The 21,912-nt window shown below is 43.8% G+C and overlaps 1 protein-coding gene across 3 annotated transcripts in view; it reads right to left on the bottom strand.

The window, feature by feature from the left end:
* RUNX2 (RUNX family transcription factor 2) overlaps positions 1–21,912 on the bottom strand; it is a 326,022-nt gene that overhangs the window by 70,037 nt on the left and 234,073 nt on the right. Inside the window, exon 8 of one of the 3 annotated variants that reach the window (XM_035697534.2) lies at positions 11,823–12,187. The exons of the other annotated variants lie outside the window; for them this stretch is intronic. Coding sequence (XP_035553427.2) covers positions 12,171–12,187 — 17 coding nt within the window. The 3' untranslated portion in view covers positions 11,823–12,170. Of the gene's footprint in view, positions 1–11,822; positions 12,188–21,912 lie in introns of those variants that run through there. 3 annotated transcript variants of the gene reach the window in all.

Genomic DNA, 21,912 nt, shown 5'->3' with positions numbered 1-21,912 from the left:
TGCTGGAAGCCTTCTTGCAGTTGGGAGAGCAACAAAGTTAAAGCAGGCAGGTGTTGCACCCCAAACACCACGTCAAGGAAATCTGGAAAAAGGTGCAGGGAATCAGGCTGAGATTGGGCACTCTGTAGAAAAACAATCTGCTTGGATTTTGTGATGTGTCATGTTTCATGAAGGTACACATTTAATTTCAGTGAAGTGTAATGAAATGAGAATAAACATAATCTTTCCTCTGCCTGGTGCAGGTCATCACATACACTTACAGTCCGGGGTCACAGGGGGTATGGGAAGGCAGGGGAGAAATAACCAAGGGAGAGTGAAGTCCCTTTAGGAGGGTTTCTAAGTAGCACTTACATCAAGATGAGACTGAGCAAGAAGGGAACAAGCCCATGCAGACAATGTGCTCTGGTTTTATAATCAGGGAAAGTAGGGGTGAGGTGACTGGGATGGACGAGAACCCGGCAAGCAGTGGGCCTGGGACATGGAGATGACAGGCGCCTACTGAGGAGTGTCCTAAGAACAGTGGGGAAGACATACCCTGGGCAGATTTTGCAAGGATCCCACAGACTGTCCACCCTGCTTGTGTCAGGATTTATGGACCCCTCTTCCATCCAACCCCAGGGTGAGCTAGTTGCATTAAATCTTGGGTGTTCCCAAGGTGAGGCATTGTCTTCTTGAGAGAGTGCAGAAAAACCTGAAAGCAGACTTTCTGGCCTATAGCAGTTGGAGCAATGAGTTGAGTCTTGGCAACCATTGGATCCCTGAATGAATCCTCTCCCAAAGCTCTTTCCAGCTGATCTCACTCCACTACTTCAAACCCTTCAGTGGCACATGGAGCCCAGCTGTCCATGGCGGAAGCTTCTACAGCCGCATCCTTCACCTCCCACTCCCACTCGGTGATCCATAAGAACCTTCTGTCAGTTGTTTGGATTTGCCGAGCTTTCTCTTTACCCTCTGAAAACTGAGGAAGAGATATAAAATTCAGATTTCAATGCCCATAAGATAAAGTTTTATTGGGGCACGGCCATGTTCATTGGCTATGACATGGTATAATAGTACCAGTGAGTGGTCAGGACAGAGATCATGCAACCCACAAATATTTGCCATCTGGACCTTTACAGAAGACGTGTGTGCTGATGTCTGCAGTATTTGCCCTCATCAAGCATACACACACCCACAATGAGCCTGGCCAGCCCCATCTCTTCCTTCAGATCATCCTAAGAACTAATTGCTCCTTTCTTGTACACCCTGCACTTCTTGCATAGTAAATATTTTGTATATTGAATTCACTTCTAAATGTTCTTTCTTTCAAAGTACAAAATGGCAAAACTATTTGATGTAAAAATTAAAAAGCTGTCAAGCAATCATAAAAAAATACTCCAATTGAAATCTGGGATAATACATCCAAAATGGGATGCCTGGGTGGCTTAGCGGTTGAGCCTTTGGCCCAGGGCGTGATCATGGAGACCTGGGATCGGGTCCCGCGTCGAGCTCCCTACACGGAGCCTGCTTATCTTTCTGCCTGTATCACTGCCTCTGTGTGTGTGTGTGTGTCTCTCATGAATAAATGGATGAAATCTTTAAAAAAAAACTAATATATATATGTATATATATATATACACACACCCAAAATGTTCATATAAGTTATCCATAAGTAGTAGAATTATATTATATACCTTTCCAAATTTTCTCTCTAATGCACATGTTCTACATGTTTACAATGAATAGATGTTATTTTTAATGAAAATTTTACAAAAATATGTATTCAGCATCTTTTACATGAAAGGCCCTGAGTTAAGGACCATGGAGGATATAAAAATATACAAGAAATAATCCTTGCCCTCAAGGAAATCTAAAATTGGTAGTTTAAAAATAAGGACATGCATAATGATAGTGACAATATGCACATTTTGCCTACTTTGGTTGAGTATTCAAGAAAGCAGCTATTATTTGGTGTGTTTAAGTGTTGTTGGATAATATACATGTGTCTATGTCTGTCATCCCCTATGTCATGCCCTCCCCCTATGGACACCCACTTATTTACTATAAGACCTGGAATATGTCTATATGATTTTTTTAATGGAGTATAAGTGTTTTAGTTTACATTAAAAATATTCTGGTATAGTATCACTCTTTAATTTGCATTCTTTCAAAGAGCAATTAGAATTTCCCAAAAAGGTTTTTGGGCAATCCTCAGTTAGGTTAATTCCCAGATGTGCTGTGGGCTTAGCTGCCACGGCAAATAGGATCTCATTTTCTATCACCTTTTCTAGTTGGTTGCTGCTGATGGATAATGAATCTTGACTATGGCAACCTTGCTGGGGAAGGGGAAAGTAAGTGAAACAACAGAGGCTCTTGGAGACCACTGTGCCACCAAGCGTGGAGTTCAAGTCTGCCCCTGAGGTTGAAGAGCCTGGGGTGGGGCGGGGTGGGGCAGGTGGGCAGGGGTGGGGAGCCATCTCTTATCTGTGCCACTGATCAGTGTGCTTCATGCTCTTCGTAACCAAGACCCCTGAAGGCCTGCTTTTTGTGTCCCTGGTATTTCCTGACCCCATACCACTGCCACACTCACTACCCAATCTCACCACACAATCACACCTGCCAAGGAAACCTTTCTTTCTTTAAAAACCCACCTGAAGAGTCTCACTGAGGCTCTAAGTCCGCAATCTCTATTATAAATCTGTTGGCAAGGAACAGCTCCGGCGGTCTCCTCTCTCCCTGTGAGTTGCACTGGTGCCCTCCTGACAGGCTGAAGATGCCCTCCAGTATCGTATGGGGTAGGGCTTATTATTTTAGGGCATACCTACTGGTTCAACAGCATCTGGAGGGATCTAGCACCAGAGATTTCAGGTCTTGGCTGGTCCCCCGCTTACCACCACCACCTGAGCTAAATCATGTCACTGGTGTCATAACCCCCTGGTTCTCCCAGAGGTTTGCTGAAAGGACCATTTTTGGTGGGAGTAAAGTGAGCTGGATCCTTTGTCCACATCTACAAAATGTTGGGAATAAGCATTTGAGAGGCGTGTCAAAAGACTGTATAGATAATCAAACCATCATTTATGCAGGAATGAGCAATACTACCTCTCACAATGGCCAGGCCCAGCTCTTCCCCAACACTTGCCTTCTCAAGCACAGTTATCATCTGCTTCTTTCCATAACTAGAGAGGTGGCTCTTGATTACAATCACCTGGGAGCTTTTAACAAATGCCAGTACCTAGGCCCCACCCCAGAGAAACTGAATCAGAATTTCCTCATCTGCGATGCCAAGAACATCAAGTTGGGTCTCTGAGACCAAGTAGGACACCTCTGTGTGTGAGGGAGAGGTGAAGCAGTGGGGTGGAGAGCTTGTCCTCTGCCCCACCCCTCTGTAACCACATCTAAGTCAAAACCACAAAACCAAGTAAACAGGCAAGTGAGGGTTGGTGCAGTGATTGGAAGGGAGGGTGAGGGGTGCGGTAGGGAGGATAGATGAGGAAGAGAGGCCATATTTTACTGACAGAGTCTTCCTCAAGTTCAGAACTCACAGGCCACGAGGGAGGGGATCCTCGATTGCCCAGGAGAAGGATGGGCCCATCAGCGCCCCGGCTGCAGAAGGAGCTCCAGCTTGGGCCAGGCCTTATTCCCATTCCTCCCTGCAGCTTGAGCATGCTCCTCCAAGGGCCAGACTCACATTCACGTCATCATGGCCGCTGCTCAGGCCTGGGCTTCTTGGGTGTCCTCCTGGCTGCCGTGTGAGGGAATTGATTTCCTAAAATGCCACAGCCTCAATCCACCATTTCGGGACTGGGAAGCAGGGTGGGCCATGTGGCTCAGGAGGATGTGTTAGAGCCAACAGTTAGAGATACGGAAGACTCGTTCTGGGAGTGTTGGGGTAGGACAATTTGCTCACCAGGGGTGTTGCGAAGAAACAGAGGAAATCAGCACTCTGAAGCCTCATCTAACACTTCCACCAAAGTCACAAAGAAACAGAAATGCCTTTGCTTCCATCTCTGTCTTCTTCTTAAAATGACCTCTTTTTTCCCAGCCCAGGCCCTCTTTGCTTCCTCTCTGTAACAATAAATACCTTTTACTCAATACTGGCTAGTGCTAAGATCATCGTGCTAAATGCTACCTTCTGTAGTATTCTGTTCACAGAAGAAGAAATTGGGGCTTGAGGAAATTAGGTGGCTTGCCTCAAATCTCCTGTCCAGTAGTTGGTGGAAGACAATTTGGACTCAGGCCTGTCTGAGGCCAAAGTTAGTGCCTCTGATCACCACACCATGCTGACAGCTTTGTAGGCCAGAGTTGTCAGTAAAGTCAGACTTGGTGCTTGAAGGCCTGACCATCATCCACCAAATTCACCAGAACGCAGGGCTACTTGGACAAATCTGGTGGGAACAGTTTCAACTCAAGTTGGAAGCCCCCACAGGCTTTGGAATCAAACAATTACTTGATTATCCAAGCTTCAATGTCCTCATCTGTAAGATAGGACAATAGTATTTACTTCATAGGATTATTGAGGAAAATCAAATAATACAGGGGAAATATTTACTACAAGGTCAGGCATAGCATAAGGGCTCCATGACAAAGCTGTTTTATTACTAATGGTATTAGTATCAGAAATATAACCATCCAGATATTTACTTGCTCATTCAGTGAATATTTATGGAGTGCCCTGGACCAGTCCTGAGGTACATGGGTGAACCAAAGCTAGAACACTGGTCTCAGTTGACTGGTTCATTCTCCCTCCAGCTAGAAAGTTGGCTATGGAAAGCAAGTTGCCATTGGAAGGCTGCCTGAATTTATGGAATCCTCGGACAGTAATGGTGAGTGCCTTTAAGTTGTGACAGCTTAAAGTGCTCATTTCTCTTCAAGCATCTTTGAATACTGAAACAGAGCTCAGGACTGCCTGTCCCATGGGCAGGAGAAATGCGGAGAGAAGGGACCAAGCCTTACTGAGCACTTTCTGGGTGTCAGGCACCATGTACCTTGCTTTTATGCAGGGCAACATCTCCTCATGTATAATATGCCTCTAACTCATGACACAAGAAATGCTTTTAGGCAGCACTTAAGATGCTCTTGGACATCATGAAGTCTCAGCGTTAAATAACACTGACTCACCAAGTAAGGGAAGAAAGACCCTGTGGTGACAGACTCTAGTTCTGGATACAAATCACTTTGGTCTCCATTGTGTCTATACCCCCCAGCTAGCTGTGTGCTCTCAGCAAGTGATTTATTCTCTCTCAGCCCTGGTGCCTTTAGCCGGAAAAGGGATGTAAATAAGAAGAGTACCTGTCTCTTCTGATTGTGGAGGTGTCAGTGGCAATACACATAAAGAGGGACTCAACAAATTTTACCCATTATTGCTATTCCCTGGCAGTCTTCTTCATGACACCAAGAAGACAGTCTCAGTAGGAGGCACTGGTAAATCTAATAATCTCTAATAGGAGAGAAACCTCAGGCTCAGAGAATTCCATGGGTGGTAGTATCTGGCTATGACTTAACACCATTTTGTTTTCACTGTGGGGTGTGCATGTGTGGTTAACGTGGAATTGTGACATGTGATACTGGTTTTCCATTTCTGGTAGCAACAGAAAGCTTTCTTTTAAAACAAACACTTCACTAAAAAAAGAAAACAACTTCAGTGCAAATATGAGGAAATAACAGGAGAGGTGGCAGGTGAATATAGCAACCATCCTGATGTGGCATTCCAATGACTGAAATTTGGGAAATGATGACAGGGCAGCCCTATGTCATGGCTTCCAGCCTCCAGTTAGAGATGAGGCTCCCTAAGCTTAAGAGCAGTAAAGCCAAGTTCTGAACCTAGTTCCTCCTCCCTCCAGTACCTATGCTCTTTCCCAGTACATGCTATCCACACCCATTGCAGCCACCCATTTTTGAGACTCCAAAGACACACCACTGTGCTTCAGCCACCTTCCCTTTAGCAGGTCTTGCACCATTGCTGTAGTGTGTCACTTCCTGGAGTGACATCTAGTCTTAGGGAGAAGTCCCAGTCCCCTGTTGTTTGAAGTATTCTTAAAACACAGCTATAGACTGTCTCTAGGTGTGGCCTACTTTTGCACATGGCTAACCTCACTCACAGGGCATCCGTTCCAACTACTTCCTTCCTTAGATGGCAATTGTGGCACCTTGCTGTAGCTCCTCATGTTCCAACCACACATCCGAAACAGATGAGCATCTCAAGAAGCAGGAGAGGCCAAAGCCACATGAAGGATTCTGTTTCTACTGTGGCTCTGATTTCTGTGTCTCACAGCAGAAAAAGGGGGGCCTCCAGGCAGACATTGTCAGATAAGCAGTATTCTTTAGCACAGGTATGGTGGTAGCTCTAAGAATTTGGTGAACTAGGGAGCTCACGGGATATGGTTTGGGAAGAGATGAGAATCATAGAATTTGAGATGTAGAAGCCCCCTAAAACTACACAGCCCCACTAGTCTGCTTCATACGCAAGAGGAATAGAGGCTAAGAGGTTACATGACCTGCCAAGGTCACGTGCATCCCAGTCAGAGCACTACCATGTTTCCCTTTGGGCTTCCGAACCCAATTTGACCTTGGGTCTCATTAAAAATTCTTGCCATGTCTTCTTTCTTCAATGGATCATTTAAAATAGAAATAATAATAAATATAACACCTCGTTGTATATGTGTAGCACCTTTCTTCCAATAAATGGTGTTCTTTCAGCTTGCCCACCCACGCTGCACAGTGCGGAAGTGTTCACTGTGGACTCTGACACTGGTTATTGACTGGAGCCCAGCCTCTAGCCCACACACGTACCCCTATCGAAGGTATAGCTCAGAGGACAGGGCTCAAGTCCTACAGGGAGATCTGCTATTAGCTACCTCAGGGAAGTGTTAAAGAAAAAAAAAAGCCCTCACACATAATATATATGAGAAATACATTTAGAAAGCTCAATTTCTACCTGTTTTTAAAATCAACTATTTCTCTTTCAACGATCTAATTCTTTGATTCTCCAAGGAATAATAGGCCCTTTCTTGTATTTAGTAGTAATTGTTGTTGTACTATTAGTAGAAATAGAATAGTGGCAAGTTACAGTAATGACTATCATCTATTAAACTTCTACACAGAAGTATGTCCAGTATCTTATTTAAACCTCACAAAGAATCTTAACCATGGAGGTATTACTACTTCACAAACTAAACTCAATGAAACAAACTAAAACTCAGAGCCTTTTCTTTCTGACAATAGGACAGACTAGATTTTCAGAGAATTTTTGAGTGCACTAGGTAAAATACAAAAACATTTTTCTAATGTATAACAGATTTGGCTAGAAAGTGAAGTAATTCCTCGGGCCCCACAAATGATCAGAAAGCCCAAATCCAAAGGAGTCATTAAGTGCTTGAATCAGCATTTCCCACACACGAGGGACAAAACCTGAAGCCCAAGATGAATAAAATGTCTAATCAGGGACCCATAGGTAAAGCCAAAAATAATGAAGGGCAACGCTCTCAGTGAGTGAACTGAAAAACCCTCATGCCATAGAACAAGAAGATAAAGATACACACTCAGCGTGGCCTTAGCTCTGAGTGGAACAGTAAAAGAAAAGGAAAAAAATATCCCCTCTCTGTTTCTAATTTCAGATCTGGATGTCCATGGGTTTGGAGCTTAAATATACATAACCATTACGGCTGAAAGAAAACTCTGAAAATTTGGTTTAAATTGGTTCTAACTTGGCAATATCATCAGGCACCTGGCAGAAGCAAACTCTAATCTTCTTTGGAGGAAGATATGTTTAAAAGATATGTCAAATGTCAAAATGAATTCTTACACAGTAAGTTACAAGGGAAATGAACTCTTTTTTTAATTTTTATTTTTATCATTAAGCACACATAGAAATCAACTACCTTGAGTGAGAGTCAACTGAAACAAGAAACTCTAGAATCAGATCTAGGGAGACCACAAATACTAGAACTAATCAAACACAGAACATGAAATTAGTATAATTAAACGTTTTTAAAATATCAGACAAGGTTGAAAGTATAGCAAAGAAAAAAAAGAAACTATCATAACTAGCCAGATCTGAAAAATGACTGACTAGAATTTCTAGAAATGAAAACTATGATCAATGAAATTAGAATTTCAATGATGAGACTACAAGAGAAAACAGATGAACTAGGATGTTGGAAGATTACACAGATTTGTAGTAGAGAAGGAAACAGCAATGGAAAACATGAAAATATTTAAGAAACTCGGAAAATAAGATGAGAGAATTCTATAGGAATCAAGAAAGAAAACAGAAACTAGCAATGTTAAAAGAACTAATGACTGGGAATTCTCCAGAATTAATGAAAGCACCAGTGCATGGATAAAGAATGCCCAGAGAATCCCAAACAGTATGAGAAAAAAGAAAGCCATTCCTAAACATATCATAGTGAAAGTGCAGAACAACAATAAAGAGAAGATCTTAAAAGCAATCAGAGAGAATGAGCAGATTGGCAAGGAAAATCAAATGCATTAATATGAAATAACTAGCAATCTAGAATTCTATTTTCTTATTTTGCAATCTAGAATTCTAAACAAGGAGAGCTATTTTTTAAAAATGGGGTGGCTCAACGGTTGAGCATCTGCCTTTGGCTCAGAGCTTGACCCCGGGATCTGGGATCGAGTCCCACATCTGGCTCCCTGTGAGGAGCCTGCTTCTCCCTCTGCCTGTGTCCCTGCCTCTCTGTCTCCCTTGGTGTCTCTCATGAATAAATAAATAAATCTTAAAAAAAAAAATGGGTGGTGGTCAGTGGCAAAGTAGCAATCTCAAACTATCACAAACGTAGAATTTACTACCAGAACATCTCATTGTAAGGACTTTTAAACGATATGCATTTTAGAAAAAAAAAAAAAAAGATTTCAGAAGGTAGGTCTGAAATGTAAGAGGATCAGTGCACAAAGATTTAATTTAAGGTAAACATGATTAAATATAAATAGAAATTGGTGGTATAAGATAAAATCAAGAGTTTTGAAAAATCAAGAATTCTTTGGATATTTAAAAAGGGGTGGCTGGGTGGCACAGTCAGTTGGGCATCCAGTTCTTGGTTTTGGCTCAGGTCATGATCTTGGGGTTGTGAGATCGAGCCCTGTGTCAGGGTCCACACTCAATGCAGAGCCTGCTGTAGATTCTCTCTCTCTCTCTTTCTCCTTCTGCCCTTCCCTGCACACCTGCTCTCTCTCTCTTTCTCTTCTGTCTCTCTCGCTCTCGCTCTCTCTCAAATAAATAAATATATTTTTAAAAAATCAAGAGATTAAAATCAAGACAACTGCATATAAAATTTGAAAGTGAATAATCAGAATTCAAGAGCTCTTTGCTTTTTTATTGTTCAGAAAGAACTTAAACATACTGATGAACTTAATTCTATGTTAAACATGCATATGTTTCTTTTAGGGTGGCCCCTAAAAGAACTGGAATGCAGAGTAAACACCAGAATTGGGGGTGAGGGAATGAAACCAATGAATTCAGAACAAGGAAGCAATGAAGAAAAAAAGCAAACAAACAAACAAACAAACAAACAAACAAAAAACCCAGAAAAATCAGGATGACTATTACTAGAAACTGTAGAATAGGATGGTAAAAATGAATGAAAATAGTTATTACAAATAGTGTAAATGGGATAAACTCTCCAGTTAAAAGGCAAACTATCAGAGTAGAGCCTAACCTAGAGGGAGTAGTTGGTCCAAATTGAAGAGGAGTGGAAATAAGGTTTAGAAAGTAAACCCAACAGCACCATGTCACATAGAACTTGAAAAGCTTAGCTTAGTTACTTTGATTCAACAGGCTCAGCTGGTGAGAAGTATGCAGCAGGAGTCTGCTATTTTTCATTTTTTTGTTTTGTTTTTATTGAAGTTTGATTTGCTAACATATAGTATTACACCCAGTGTGCTATTTTTCAATATGAATTCTATTACTAGTCGAATGAATTTTTGTATGCGCATAGATTATGTTGAGAAACATTTTAAAGATAAGAAGGAACAATTTCAAAATAAATAATAAGCCTCTAGTTTGAAGATAAGTAGAAAAATAAATAGCTACTTTTCCTTTATGAGCTCCTGTATTATTTGAATTTGGAAACATACGTATGATTTTTATGATTAAAAAACTCAAAAATAGGCAATGGGGTACTGCAGAATTTTGAGTCTGAAGGGACTTAAAAATATTATTTGGAGAGTAGACTGCAAGGTGAATTGAGGGATCAAGAAACAAAGACTAGAATCAGAGAATTATGTTGGAACAACTAAAATGATTGTCTGAGCCAGTGTAATCAATGTGGAATGAAAGGAAAGGATGAACCCAAAAAGAAAGAAGTGATAGAATTTGTTGACTGTTCTTGTTCCTGCAGGTCCAGGGTAGTAAGAGCAATTGAGTACTTAAAGATGAAGGTAGAAGCAAAAATTACTTAATGAATGATGATGATAATGCCTGTTCTAGTCTGTTCCTGCAGGAGGATTCATTTCCAGGAGGAGCCAGCTTCAGGGAATCTCTGATTCAGAGAGGAAAAGACTCATTGGACATTCGGGAGGGTTATACAGAATAGTGACCCCTCCTTGATACCTTTCCCTGAAGTAAGTTGACATAGCAAAAGATGAAATACCACTATGGCCTTCAGAGCCTGGAAAACGCAAGCCAATTTGCTTAGAATGCAAACAATAAACAAAACTCTCATTTGCATGTTCTCCCAGGACCCTCCCTAATCCCAGTCCACAACACTGGAGGATGTGGAATGATAGTGGCGTTTCAAATATAATGTTGGAAGAAAGAGGGCAGTATACTGACCATACTATAGGCCTTTGCATGGGGCTGGCCGGTGCACCCTCTGTGCCTTGGATGAGGTTGGTTCTGGAACCATGCTGCCCAGCACTTACATATGAGATCTGAAGCCCACAAAGGTAAGGAACCAAGTCCCTGGAAATGGAGGCACCTTTCTCATCAATGTTGGTGCTTCCAGATGGTTTCCAAACTGGCCATTTCCCAGGCCTTCTAGAACTCCAACTGTGTGACCTGAGCACATTAGCTCACTTCTCTGAGCCCTAGCTTCCTCATTTGTAGATCAATGACAGCGACAACAGACTTCTAAAGGGTTGTTATGAGGGCAGAATGAGGTGATGATACAGAAAATTACTTGACACAGTGCTTGGCCCATGTACTAACTTAATGCTTATTTTTAAAAATTAATTTTTTAAACGGGAGATACAGGGAGGAGGGAGAAACAGAGAGGAGGGAGAGAGGGGAGAAAGGACAAACTATAATCTTGTAAGGCAGGTGTCCCCTCCCAAAACAGGGACAGCAGTATTTGTGTGCCAAGGAGGGTGCCACTGTGGCATCTCTCACCAACATTTCAGATGGGATTCTGAACCTTGAGGCCCTTTGGACATTAAAATCCTTTCTGAGTAGCAACATTGCCCTTGAGCTTCATCCCCAGATTCTCATTAGCATTTCCTAAAGTCTGGAGCCCTGAGAAATGACCCAAGGGCTAGCAATGTGCTCAAAGAAATGTGGCCTTCCTTGGCTTTGCTGGTTCTAGGTACAAGGGCACATCCTAGCCTGAAGCTTTGGTGCCAGACTAGCTGCCACCACAAAGCCCATCTGCTCCCATGGTGTTAGCCTGCTCCTACCCTGGCTCTCATTACTGGTAAGTAATGTGGTTTTTAGAGAACATTGTACATGGAGTCAAGACATGGAAGGAGTTATTTATTTTCCCTGAAGACAGTTTGTTCTTTTGATAAACTATTTTATTTAATTTTATATTTTATTTTATTTTATTTTATTTTATTTTATTTTATTTTATTTTATTTATTTTTATTAATACCAATAGTGGATTGTGTTTTCTCATGATGAAGCTTCTCCATAGCCCTGCCCCCTGCCTCCCCATTTCAGACTTTGGCTATAAATAGGAGTTTCTTTGTTCTGTCTCCTCTGGGCAATAATTGGAAACATAAACGGGGAGACACCCTCATGTCTTTCCATGTCTCTTGGTTGTTTCTCCACAAGCAGACAGTTGCACAAACAAACAGTCTGCTTTGTTTGTGTTTTCTCTGCAGTCACAATTTCTTCCACCAAATGTTTATGCATCCAGCATCTCAAGAACTTCAGGACCAAGACGGATGGTATGTTAATATTCGTTTGAACATGTGCACTTAATGTGCTTGGTTAATTGGAGTAATTAGTAGTCTTTTCATTCCAAGGCCGTTGCTGAAATTAAAACAGGGCAGTTATTTCTGTTAATGGACTAACTGAAGAATTTTTATTTTGAAAGTGAATCAGGACTCACAGACATGAAATTCTGCTCTGCAACAGAGGAAGAAGGGACATACATCCTGAGGACCTGGGGGGCTTCTGGGAGAGTTCTCAGTACTCATTTAGACCCTCTGTATTTCCAACCATCAAAAATTACAATGTTCAGGGTGATACAGTTTACCACCCAAAGTATGACTTTGAAGACTGAAGTGGGGGTCCCATTAGTGATTTCATCAGCACAATAGTCCTAAACAGGGACTGTCCCAGGCAAACCAAGAGTATGGTCACCCAACCTCACAGCTCTTTACATGGGACATTCACTGCTTGATTCCATCTTCTCCTCACCCTCAGCCATGAAGGAATGGATCATTCTCACTGAACAGATTAAGTAACTGAGGCTGAAAAGCTAAGTGACTTGCCCCAGGCCTGCCAAGCAGTGAATACAGCCACACTCAACCTCAGTTCTTCTCCGGAGCCGAATTATTCATCCACCACACTGACCCACATTCCTCTGGCCAGCCAGGAATGGCCACGGGAGTAAGTAGTAGCATGTGAGCATGCGTGGCAGAGCCGGAAGCTGGATGGGAAGAGCAGAGTGGCAGAAGGAAGAACTGCATTAAGGAGCAGGCGGGGTGTCCTGGCCAGGAAGGCTCACAGGCAGTGGCTTGGGTTTCTGAAAGAGGCTGACCTTCTCAAGGGGCCTCAGAGAAGGCTGCTCTGACGTTCTGGCCCAGCCTCCTGCTCCTTGGGCCTGGATGCGGCCCAAACAAGCTCCAGGGCTCCTGTGTGGCCAAGGGAGCTCTAATTATAAAGGCAACGGCTGTTGTGACAGTAGTTTTTAAGGAGATAATTTTTGACAAATTCCTAGACTGAAAGTGCTGGCCATAATGCCGTGTGGTCTGTGGGCTGTCACGGTGACTCTGGGTGTCATCCTCATCTGTGACTCATCTACCAGGCAGTGCCGATTCTCTCCTTCCTTCCTACCTGCTGCTTCTCGCCACCTCCCATCGCTCCTTCTCCTTTCATCTTTCCTGCTTGGTGAAGGCAAAGGTACCCTCCCTGCTCTGCTTGACTAATTCCCTCCGATACAGCACTTCTATCTTGACAATTAAGGCGTCCCTGTGAAGTTTCCCTTTGTACATTCCCCTGTTCCTGTGTTCCCAATATTCAGGTATCATCACTCAATAACCATTCGACAGCAGTAATGCTTTTCATATGGAAAGAATTGGTTTTTTATTGATGGCAAATGTTGTGATGAACTTTCATGCCCACTTGGAGCCAGAGGAGCTTTTTATTGGGTGAACCGCACTAAGATGTGGTTCCAAGAAATGTCTTTGGAGTGTGGACTGAGATGTACTTTTGGGAACAGGTCTTGTGGACAGGGGTGGGGGTGGAGGGCAGGGAGCCTTTCCCTTTATCAAAGTCTCATCAATCAAAATGTATAATAGCAACATTATTAATAACCCTATGGTTGCATTGCACTTGGTATTTTTCCAAGCACCTCCCTGGAACCCTAAAATGAAGATTTAGGCAGATATTATTATTTCCATGTTAGAAGTTAAGCAACATTGTAACAGGACTGACTGGCCTCATGAGTAAGGAGTCAATTGATAAACAGGTGAGTGTCACAGGAGAAGGAGAAGGATACTTTTAGCATGTGGAAAAGCTGTCCTTGGGCATCATAGATGCTCTCAGAAGATCAGGAGTCCTTTCCAGGCTAAATTCTTCTCTTTTTTTTAAGATTTTATTTATTTATTCATGAGAGACACAGAAAGAAAGAGGTAGAGACATAGGCAGAGGGAGAGGCAGGCTCCATGTGGGGAGCCCGATAAGGGACTTGATCCCAGGACCTCGGGATCATGCCCTGAGCTGAAGACAGATGCTCAACTGTTGAGCCACCCAGGTGTCCCTAGGCTAAAATTCTTCTAAAAGTCCTCTTTGCCTAGTCCGACTATAAGAGCATGACCACCACATCCAGGTATGGTGCTCCTCATCTCAATGCCACTTGCAATTCAGTTAAACATACTGACATCTAACCCAGATGCAGTGGAAAACCACAGGGTATTTAACAAAGGACGCCATCTAGCATATTATGTGGCGGACAGAATATGAATGCCATGTAATCTCCAAAGGACCTAACAAAAGAAGGGCAAATACTGGAATATGGAGGTGGTGATGCTGGTGTATCCCATCCACGTTAGCCAATTGGCTACTTTGGACCACAGCCCAACCCTGCACTCCTCAAAAGCAAGCCTTGGCACTGGCTTTGATAAATTAAGAGAATCAGGGGACTAGACAGGAACTTGGAAACCACCTTGGGCCACCGCCACCACTATTTTATTAATATGGGAGCTAAAGCCCCAAGACCGTGAAGGGACTTGCCCTAGTTAGAATGGTTAGCCAGGGCAGAGGGGTGCTAAGAACCCAGGCCCTCCCAGAGAACGCAGCTCTTCATTCAGCCTCCCACACTGAATCAGTGGATCTTGTAGCTCACCCCGCCTGACTTTTCCTCTTCCTCCTTTATTACTTGTCAGCAGCTGGCGCTCAGAGACTCAGCAGTCTGAGTTAAGAAGAGGACATTTTGCTACACACTTGGTTTCTCCATGCTTCCCTCCACCTTCATGTCCACATACTTCACTACGAGGCAGCAAAATTCCCTAAACAGCAGGTTGTGCAGGAAGCATTGGCGGTGGTGTGAACCAGCAGGTCCTATAGCTCAGTGGGGAGGTATATGCTCAGTGGCCAGCCAGCACTTCTTGTGGGGTGTGCTAGGAGATGTGTCCTGACAGCTCAGCTTCAAGTCTTTCTGCATCCCAGACACCCTAGGTTACCTAGGACTGCCTTGGGAAGAAAGGTGTTTTTCTGTTTCTAGGCCACCAGCTACCATCATTCACGGATGTCCCTCACCAGGTCCACAGCCCCCTTGCTTGCGTTACTAATTGGCTCATAATGCAATAGTTGGATTCTTGGGAGCTCAGATTTTTTTTGTCCTTTATGACCTAACACTCCCTGGCTCATGTTTCAAGGGATGTTTTCCTGCTCACCCTTTTTGTCTTCCTCTACTTCTCTGTCTGCTCTTTCTGTTTTGCTTGGCTTAAGAAATGTCATATTTCATTCTAAGCCAAATGCAGCTCCTATGTCAATTCAACTTCAGTCACAGAATATCAAAGCCAGGGCCTAGACCATGATTAGCTTCTATAGACTCTAAAGTTGTAGGAAATTCCATCTAACGAAATCTCCAGCTGATTACCCACGCTGTATGCAATGTTCTTAATTTATATTTCACTTGGCAAACAAAACAATTTATAGGGATTCCACACCCCCCAACTTTCCCTCAAAAATCAACTGTCCAGCACTACTACCACCACTGTTCGATTAATGAGGAAGCCAGAGCCACCAGCCAGAGAAGTGGTGACCAATAAGGCTCTGGTTTCACAGCTGTTACGGGCTCTCAGCTGCTGGACTGGCCACATGGTTCCACCCAGTCCTGTGTCCTTCCAGCATCTGTCACATCGGTCTTCCTCAATCCTTTTCCAGTTTGGAACCTCCCAGGTTCTCTGTATGAGGAGAGCTTTAGGGCTGTTTCTTGTACACCCATGGGCATTGCTGTTTCCATGGGAGGTATCATGAATAAAGTACCTATTCCATGCCGGACACCATGCTAGATACTGTGTATGTATTTTCATACCCAGTAAAGATCATGCACATTAGCTCATGTGACCTTTACCATGATCTTACACAGGAGATATGAACACTGAACTCAAAGAGGGTAATGATTACCCAAGGTCAATGAAGGATTCAAATCATAGTCACCTCATTTCAACACCTGTGTGCTATCCAGTATGCTACCAAGTTTTCTCAGGGAAATGATTTCTGCAAGTGGCCCTTACCAAGCACAAGAACTTTTACCATAAGCCAGGTTTTCTCCTTTACCATTGTATTGAGCTAATTCTTTTCATGATACTGCTAAAGCTTACAATCAGAGCTCTCCCTTCAGGAACACAGGCCTGATGACCATTTACAGTGGCAACCCAGCACGTGCATTTCAGCGAACAGATAAAGCTAGTGGTGGAATCATCAAACCTGAAATAACCATGCCTCCAACTCCAGGAAAATAGCCCCAAAGTGCAAGCTGTTCCCGGGAATAGCCTAGAAAAAGCATTTCTAGTGGTTTCTACTTGCCCTCAAGAAGGACAAGGGGACCAGTACCTCCAGAGATCCCCGAAAGAAAAGGTGCCCAGGCACTTTGCAGAGGCGGAAAGAAAGCATGCGCTGGGATGGGAGACGGCCCACCCCAGCTCATGAGAGCCCACTGTGTGCATCAGTTCTCAGCTCTGGTTTTAGTGATGTCATGTTGGTAGCCTGAAGTTGGCCATGGTGGGAGTGTTTATGCCCTAACTAAAACAGTGTCCCCATCTACTTCATTACTCTCTATCCCTTTACTTTGCTCTTTGTTGTTGTTGTTTACACAAAACTCTTATCACACTTGAACTTAATTATCTATTTTATCTATTTATCTTAGTTATCTATTTTATTTCAGGTTTGCTGGTCATCTGCCTTGTTTATGATCTCTAGAGTGAAGAACAGCAAGATGGTACATATTTTTTTTTAGATGGTACATATTTTAAATGATATTTAAAAATGAGTGAAAATCAAACTGCCTTTTATATGTTAATTTGACACACATCATGCCTGACCCGGTATTGTTGGTTACCTTTTTTTTCTTTAGAGATTTTGTTTATTTCAGAAAAAAAGGGAGAGTTGGGGAGGGATGGGGAAAAAGGAGAGGGAGAGAGGATCTTAAGCAGACTCCCCGCTGAGCATGGAGCCTGACACGGGGCTTGATCTTATGACCCTGCAATCACGACGTGAGCCAAAACCAAGAGTGGGATACTCAACCAACCCCCTGTTGGTTGCCTTTCTATATATATGTATCTTCCATCACACCTACTTCTAGAAAGTCCCTTTTTTAAAATTGATTCTTTTTTATTTACCACTTGTCTAAGTGACCGTAAACATAATCATTCTCATTATAAACTAATTGAAAAAGATAATTTTCCAATTAATACATATACACCAATGTAAACTGTGTTCTCATGGTAAAATAATTATAGAAGTTGCCAACTACTTTGGAAAGAAAACAAAGGTATTTGTTAGTGGCAAGACCTAATGAAAAATCTGACGGTCTAAACAAGAAAAACTGACAAGCACAATTCGGCCCACAAGAACACTAGTAAATTACTTTTCACTTAATAATTTTGCCTAAGGATAATTTCAGGCGTCATATACAGAAATTTCTCCCTGTGGAAAGCACACAATGAGAAAACCTATGTCGAAATTTTGGCTCTACCATCTACTGTTTATAGAACCTTGGCCAAGTTGCCCGACCTTTCTGAACCTTTGTTACTTTACCTGTAATGTCATTATCTACCATGCTCTGCAAGGCTGCTGCATTAAATGAGATCAAGAACGAGAATGTCATTTGTAAATTATAAAGTACTATACAAAATATAGTCTATTATTTTACTTCTGAGAAAAAAATTGGAAAAAATCAATACCTTAAGGACCATTAAAAAGTATTAGTAAAACTGGCAATGGTACCAGTTATAAAAATATGGTTCTTCCTCTACTTAGTCTCTAAAGGAGCACTGTCCAGTAGAACTGCCCACAATGATACAAATATGTTACCCCTTTGCCATCTCATACAGAAGCTGTTAGCCACCTGTGGCTCCGGAGCCCTTTAAATGTGGCTAGCATGACTGGGGAACTGCATTTTAAATTTATTTAATTTTATTAATTTTACTTAGTTTTATTTAAATAGTCATATGTGGCTGGAGGCAACTGTACTGGACAGCACAGCTCTAAGGCATTTCTTCAAATAGGTTTTGCAGAAAACTCCCTCTTGGCCCTAACCGTGAAGGGATTCAGTTTTGCAAGCATCAAGAAGCCTGGTGATGGAAATCTTGTGGTTTAGAGCAAAGGACAAATTGTGGAATGGAATGAAGACTGGAGGACAAAGAGAAGAGGATGGCTTCCTTGCCCCGTGGCCATGCTCATGCTCATTTTGAAAAAACAAACAGGCCCTGCCCTTTTGGGATTCCGGTGTCCCTTATTTGCTGTGTGACCTTAGAAAGATACCTAACTTCTCTGAGCCTCAGCCTTTTAACTCTAAAATAGGAACCAAAATGCCTACTTCATCTGAGTACTGTGAAAGTAAACGGGACAGGTTAATGATCCAAAGTGCCTAGCATAGTGCCATCGCAGAGCAAGCTCTGAACTCTCAGGAGTGCAAGCGAACGGGCAGGGCGAGCAGCACACCGATTGGCATTTCTTGCCCAGAGCACACCACTGCCGGGCTGCCAGCCTCAAGCAGCCCCAGCTGGCGCACACCCAGCCTCCCTCCTTCCATTCAGGCTTCCTGAATGCCCTGACCTCACCCAGCACTTTGCTCTGAAGATCTCTGAGGGCTTCAAAGACTCCTTTTTGGATTCAATACAAACGATGTTCCTCCTGGGTATGTACACAGGTGGGGGGAAGGCTGGAGGGTGGGGCCCAACCAGCTCTCCAAGTAGGGAGACAATTCCCTCTGCTTGGCTCTCTGGGACATTTCCCTGCACTGGTGTTTCCTCTGCTGTTGGTGGAAAACAAGATTCAGAGTCTAGGTCATCCCCACACAGGCCCGGGGGTCAGTCCCACTCCAGCTGAAACCCAGTTGTGAGCCCACTTCTGGATGTGGCAAAATTAAAAGTTTAAGCGAACTGCTTTAAAAACATACTTGCCCCAGGATTAGCCAAGATAATCCCCTTTTGCATCAAATGTCCCAATCTCACCTCTTAAGACTCCCTTTCTCTTCTGGAAGCGGCCCCCCAATCCTTTAGACTGGGGGCTGTCAGCATTCAGAAAGCATGATCATGGGATGTGAGGGTTGCCGATTCTTTGAGATTCCTCCCCTGAGAGTAGGGCCCCCTCTATGAATCCGGGTGGGCTCATGACCGCTTTGACCAATAGAATATGGTGAAGGTGACACAGTGTGACCTCTGAGGCTGTGCCACCAGCGGCCATGCAGCCCCCACCAGGTTGGCTGGGACACTTGCTCTTTGAGTCCAAGCAGCCACATTAGGAGCCTAACTACCCCGGGGCCACCGTGCAGCCTCCAGGAGACAATCCCAGCAAAGACCATCCTTCGTTCAGCCCTTCCAGACACCCGACATGTAAGCAAAGACACCCTCAGCCTTTCGAGTTTTCCCAGCCGAGGCCACAAACATTTACAGTGGAGACCAGCCATGCCTGCTGCGCCTGCTGCCCCTGCTCCACACAATCTGTGAGCATAATAAAATGTTTTTCTCTTGCACCACTGAGTTTTGGGGTGATATGTTGCTCAGTAATAGCTGATGGGGCTCCAGTACAGCATCTCATAGAACCCCAAGCTTCCTGATTCCCAGCTCCAGAAAAACAGTCCACAGACTGACATGTTCCGACTGGGGGTGGACCTATGCTGTTCTCACTGCTGCTCGTTGATGAAAGGGAGGCAAAGCTGGACAGGCACAAAAGTTGTCACAGTAGAACCAGTGCAGGAGGGGAGGCAGGCAGGAAGGAGAACATTTTATTTTTCATGCATTGTCATTCTGAACTCTGATCTTTAAAATAACCTTTTTTTAAGATTTATTTATGTATTCATGAGAGACACACAAAGAGAGGCAGAGACACAGGCGAAGAAGAAGCAGGTGAAGAGCCCGGTGGAGGGCTAGATCCCAGAACCTCAGGATCACAACCTGAGCCACCCAGGTGCCCCCTAAAATAACTTTTTTAAATGAAAAAAAAATTAATAGAGGAGCAAGGACCTACTAATGTGATTTCAGTGGATGGCTTTATTTAAAGAATTTTGCATGGAATTTGCATGTGGTGTTGTTTGGTCTTGTTTTGTTGTAATGTGTTGCTAGCATTTTCTTTTCTGATCCCCCACCTCCATGTTCTTCAGGGTCACAGGGAGCACTCTACCCAAGAATAAAGGCAAAAGGTGGCCATTTTTAGTTGCAGTGTGGCCGTGAAGAAAAGTTCTCTCTGTCGTTGGAGGGACTTAGATGTCTGTGGGGCAGGAGGAAGAGCCCTGAGCTGAGGAGGACATAGGGATTCACAGACATGTTGCTTCTGCTTAGACAAATCACTTTAACATTTCCAGGCCTCAGTCAGATCATGAACAAATGGGATTCAATTATGTCTAAGTTCTGTTTTTTTTTCTTTTAAGATTTCATATCTATTTAGAAAGAGAGCACAAGCAGGAGGAGCTGCAGACAGAGGGAGAAGCAGGCTCCCTGCTGAGCAAGGAGCCTGACATGGGACTCGATTCCAGGACCCTTGGATCATGACCTGAACTGAAGGAGATGCTTAACCAACTGAGCAACCCAGGTGCCCCTAAAATCCGTTTTCTAACATTGTGGAGAGAAAAAAGTTAAAATTTATCCAGTGCTTACCCTGTATCAAACAGCATAGGCCTTCTATTTATTTTATTTAATCCTCAATTTTTTTTTTTTTCCTGAGAACCAGCCTCTCCATTTTGTACATGAGGAAAGCATGTGCATGAAGTTTTCAGGAGCCTGGAGGAGGAGGGTACGATTCCAGAATCCACATGGCTGCCCCTCCAGAAAATTCTCACTCTCCTCTCTGCCCCCACAGTGTTTCCCACACCTTGTGCCCAAAGGCCGAGAGTCTGGCTCTTCAGTCTCTAATCCTCCACGGTTAGGAGGGAGGGTCCTCACCACATTCCTTTGTACTGTCATCAGCTGCTTCAAGTGGCAAGAAACAATAGCCTCTTTCTCTGCTTTCCTGGAAGGGTGGCTCTTGGACCCTGCTGAGTCTGAGTGGCAACCAGGGCAGCCCTCCCAGCCCGACTGCCCCCAGGTGCCCCGGGCAAGTCTGGAGGAATCCTGCCACCCAGCTCTCCCGTGCAGATCTTGAAACTGTTGAGTGGTGCGAGCTCCTATCTTCCCTTTAACAAGAGTCCCTCAACACTAGCTTATTTGGCACATACTCGACCCATCACAGGACTTGAGGAAGCATAGCACAACCCCTACTACAAAAGACGAAGGACTCATCTTGCCTTGCCAGACATGCACTTCCCTGGCACTGGGATGCCTCTTACCCTTGTGTTTTGATGAAGAGGGGTCTGCCTGTGTGGAAATGCCTCGCGCCCCAAATCTCTTCTCACACACCCGTTACCGATGCCTGAAACAACCGCCAAGGGTTGACTAAGTCCCCCTGCAACTGACACTGCGAAGGATATCTAAGAAGAATGACTACAGAGCAGATAAGATCCCAAGCTTCAAAGCCAGACAGGTTGGGTGTCAACTATACGTGGTAGTTGGAAGGTAACTGCAAATCCTTTGCCTCTTCTCTTAGTAAGAGTTGGGGGTCTATTTCCCCTCCCCTTGACTCTGGGCTGGCCCTGTGATGGCCTTTGGCCAACAGAACACAGCAGAAGCGACCTTGCCCATCTCCTCTTTCAAGGTAGACCTCCAGCGATGGGCAGCTTCTATTTTTGTGCCTCTTCTAAGAGCTTGAGGCAGAATCTGACCACCCTGGGACCACCACGCTGTGAGGAAGCCCAAGCAACCCTGCAGAATCACCCTGCTCAGGCCCCATCTGCATTCCTGACCCACAAAATCATGAGCAATAAAATGGCT

This window comes from Canis lupus, chromosome 12, assembly GCF_003254725.2.
Source record: "Canis lupus dingo isolate Sandy chromosome 12, ASM325472v2, whole genome shotgun sequence".
Classification (NCBI taxonomy): Eukaryota; Metazoa; Chordata; class Mammalia; order Carnivora; family Canidae; genus Canis; species Canis lupus.
Note: the sequence above shows the minus strand (reverse complement) of the source record. Positions and strands in the feature narration are given on the sequence as shown.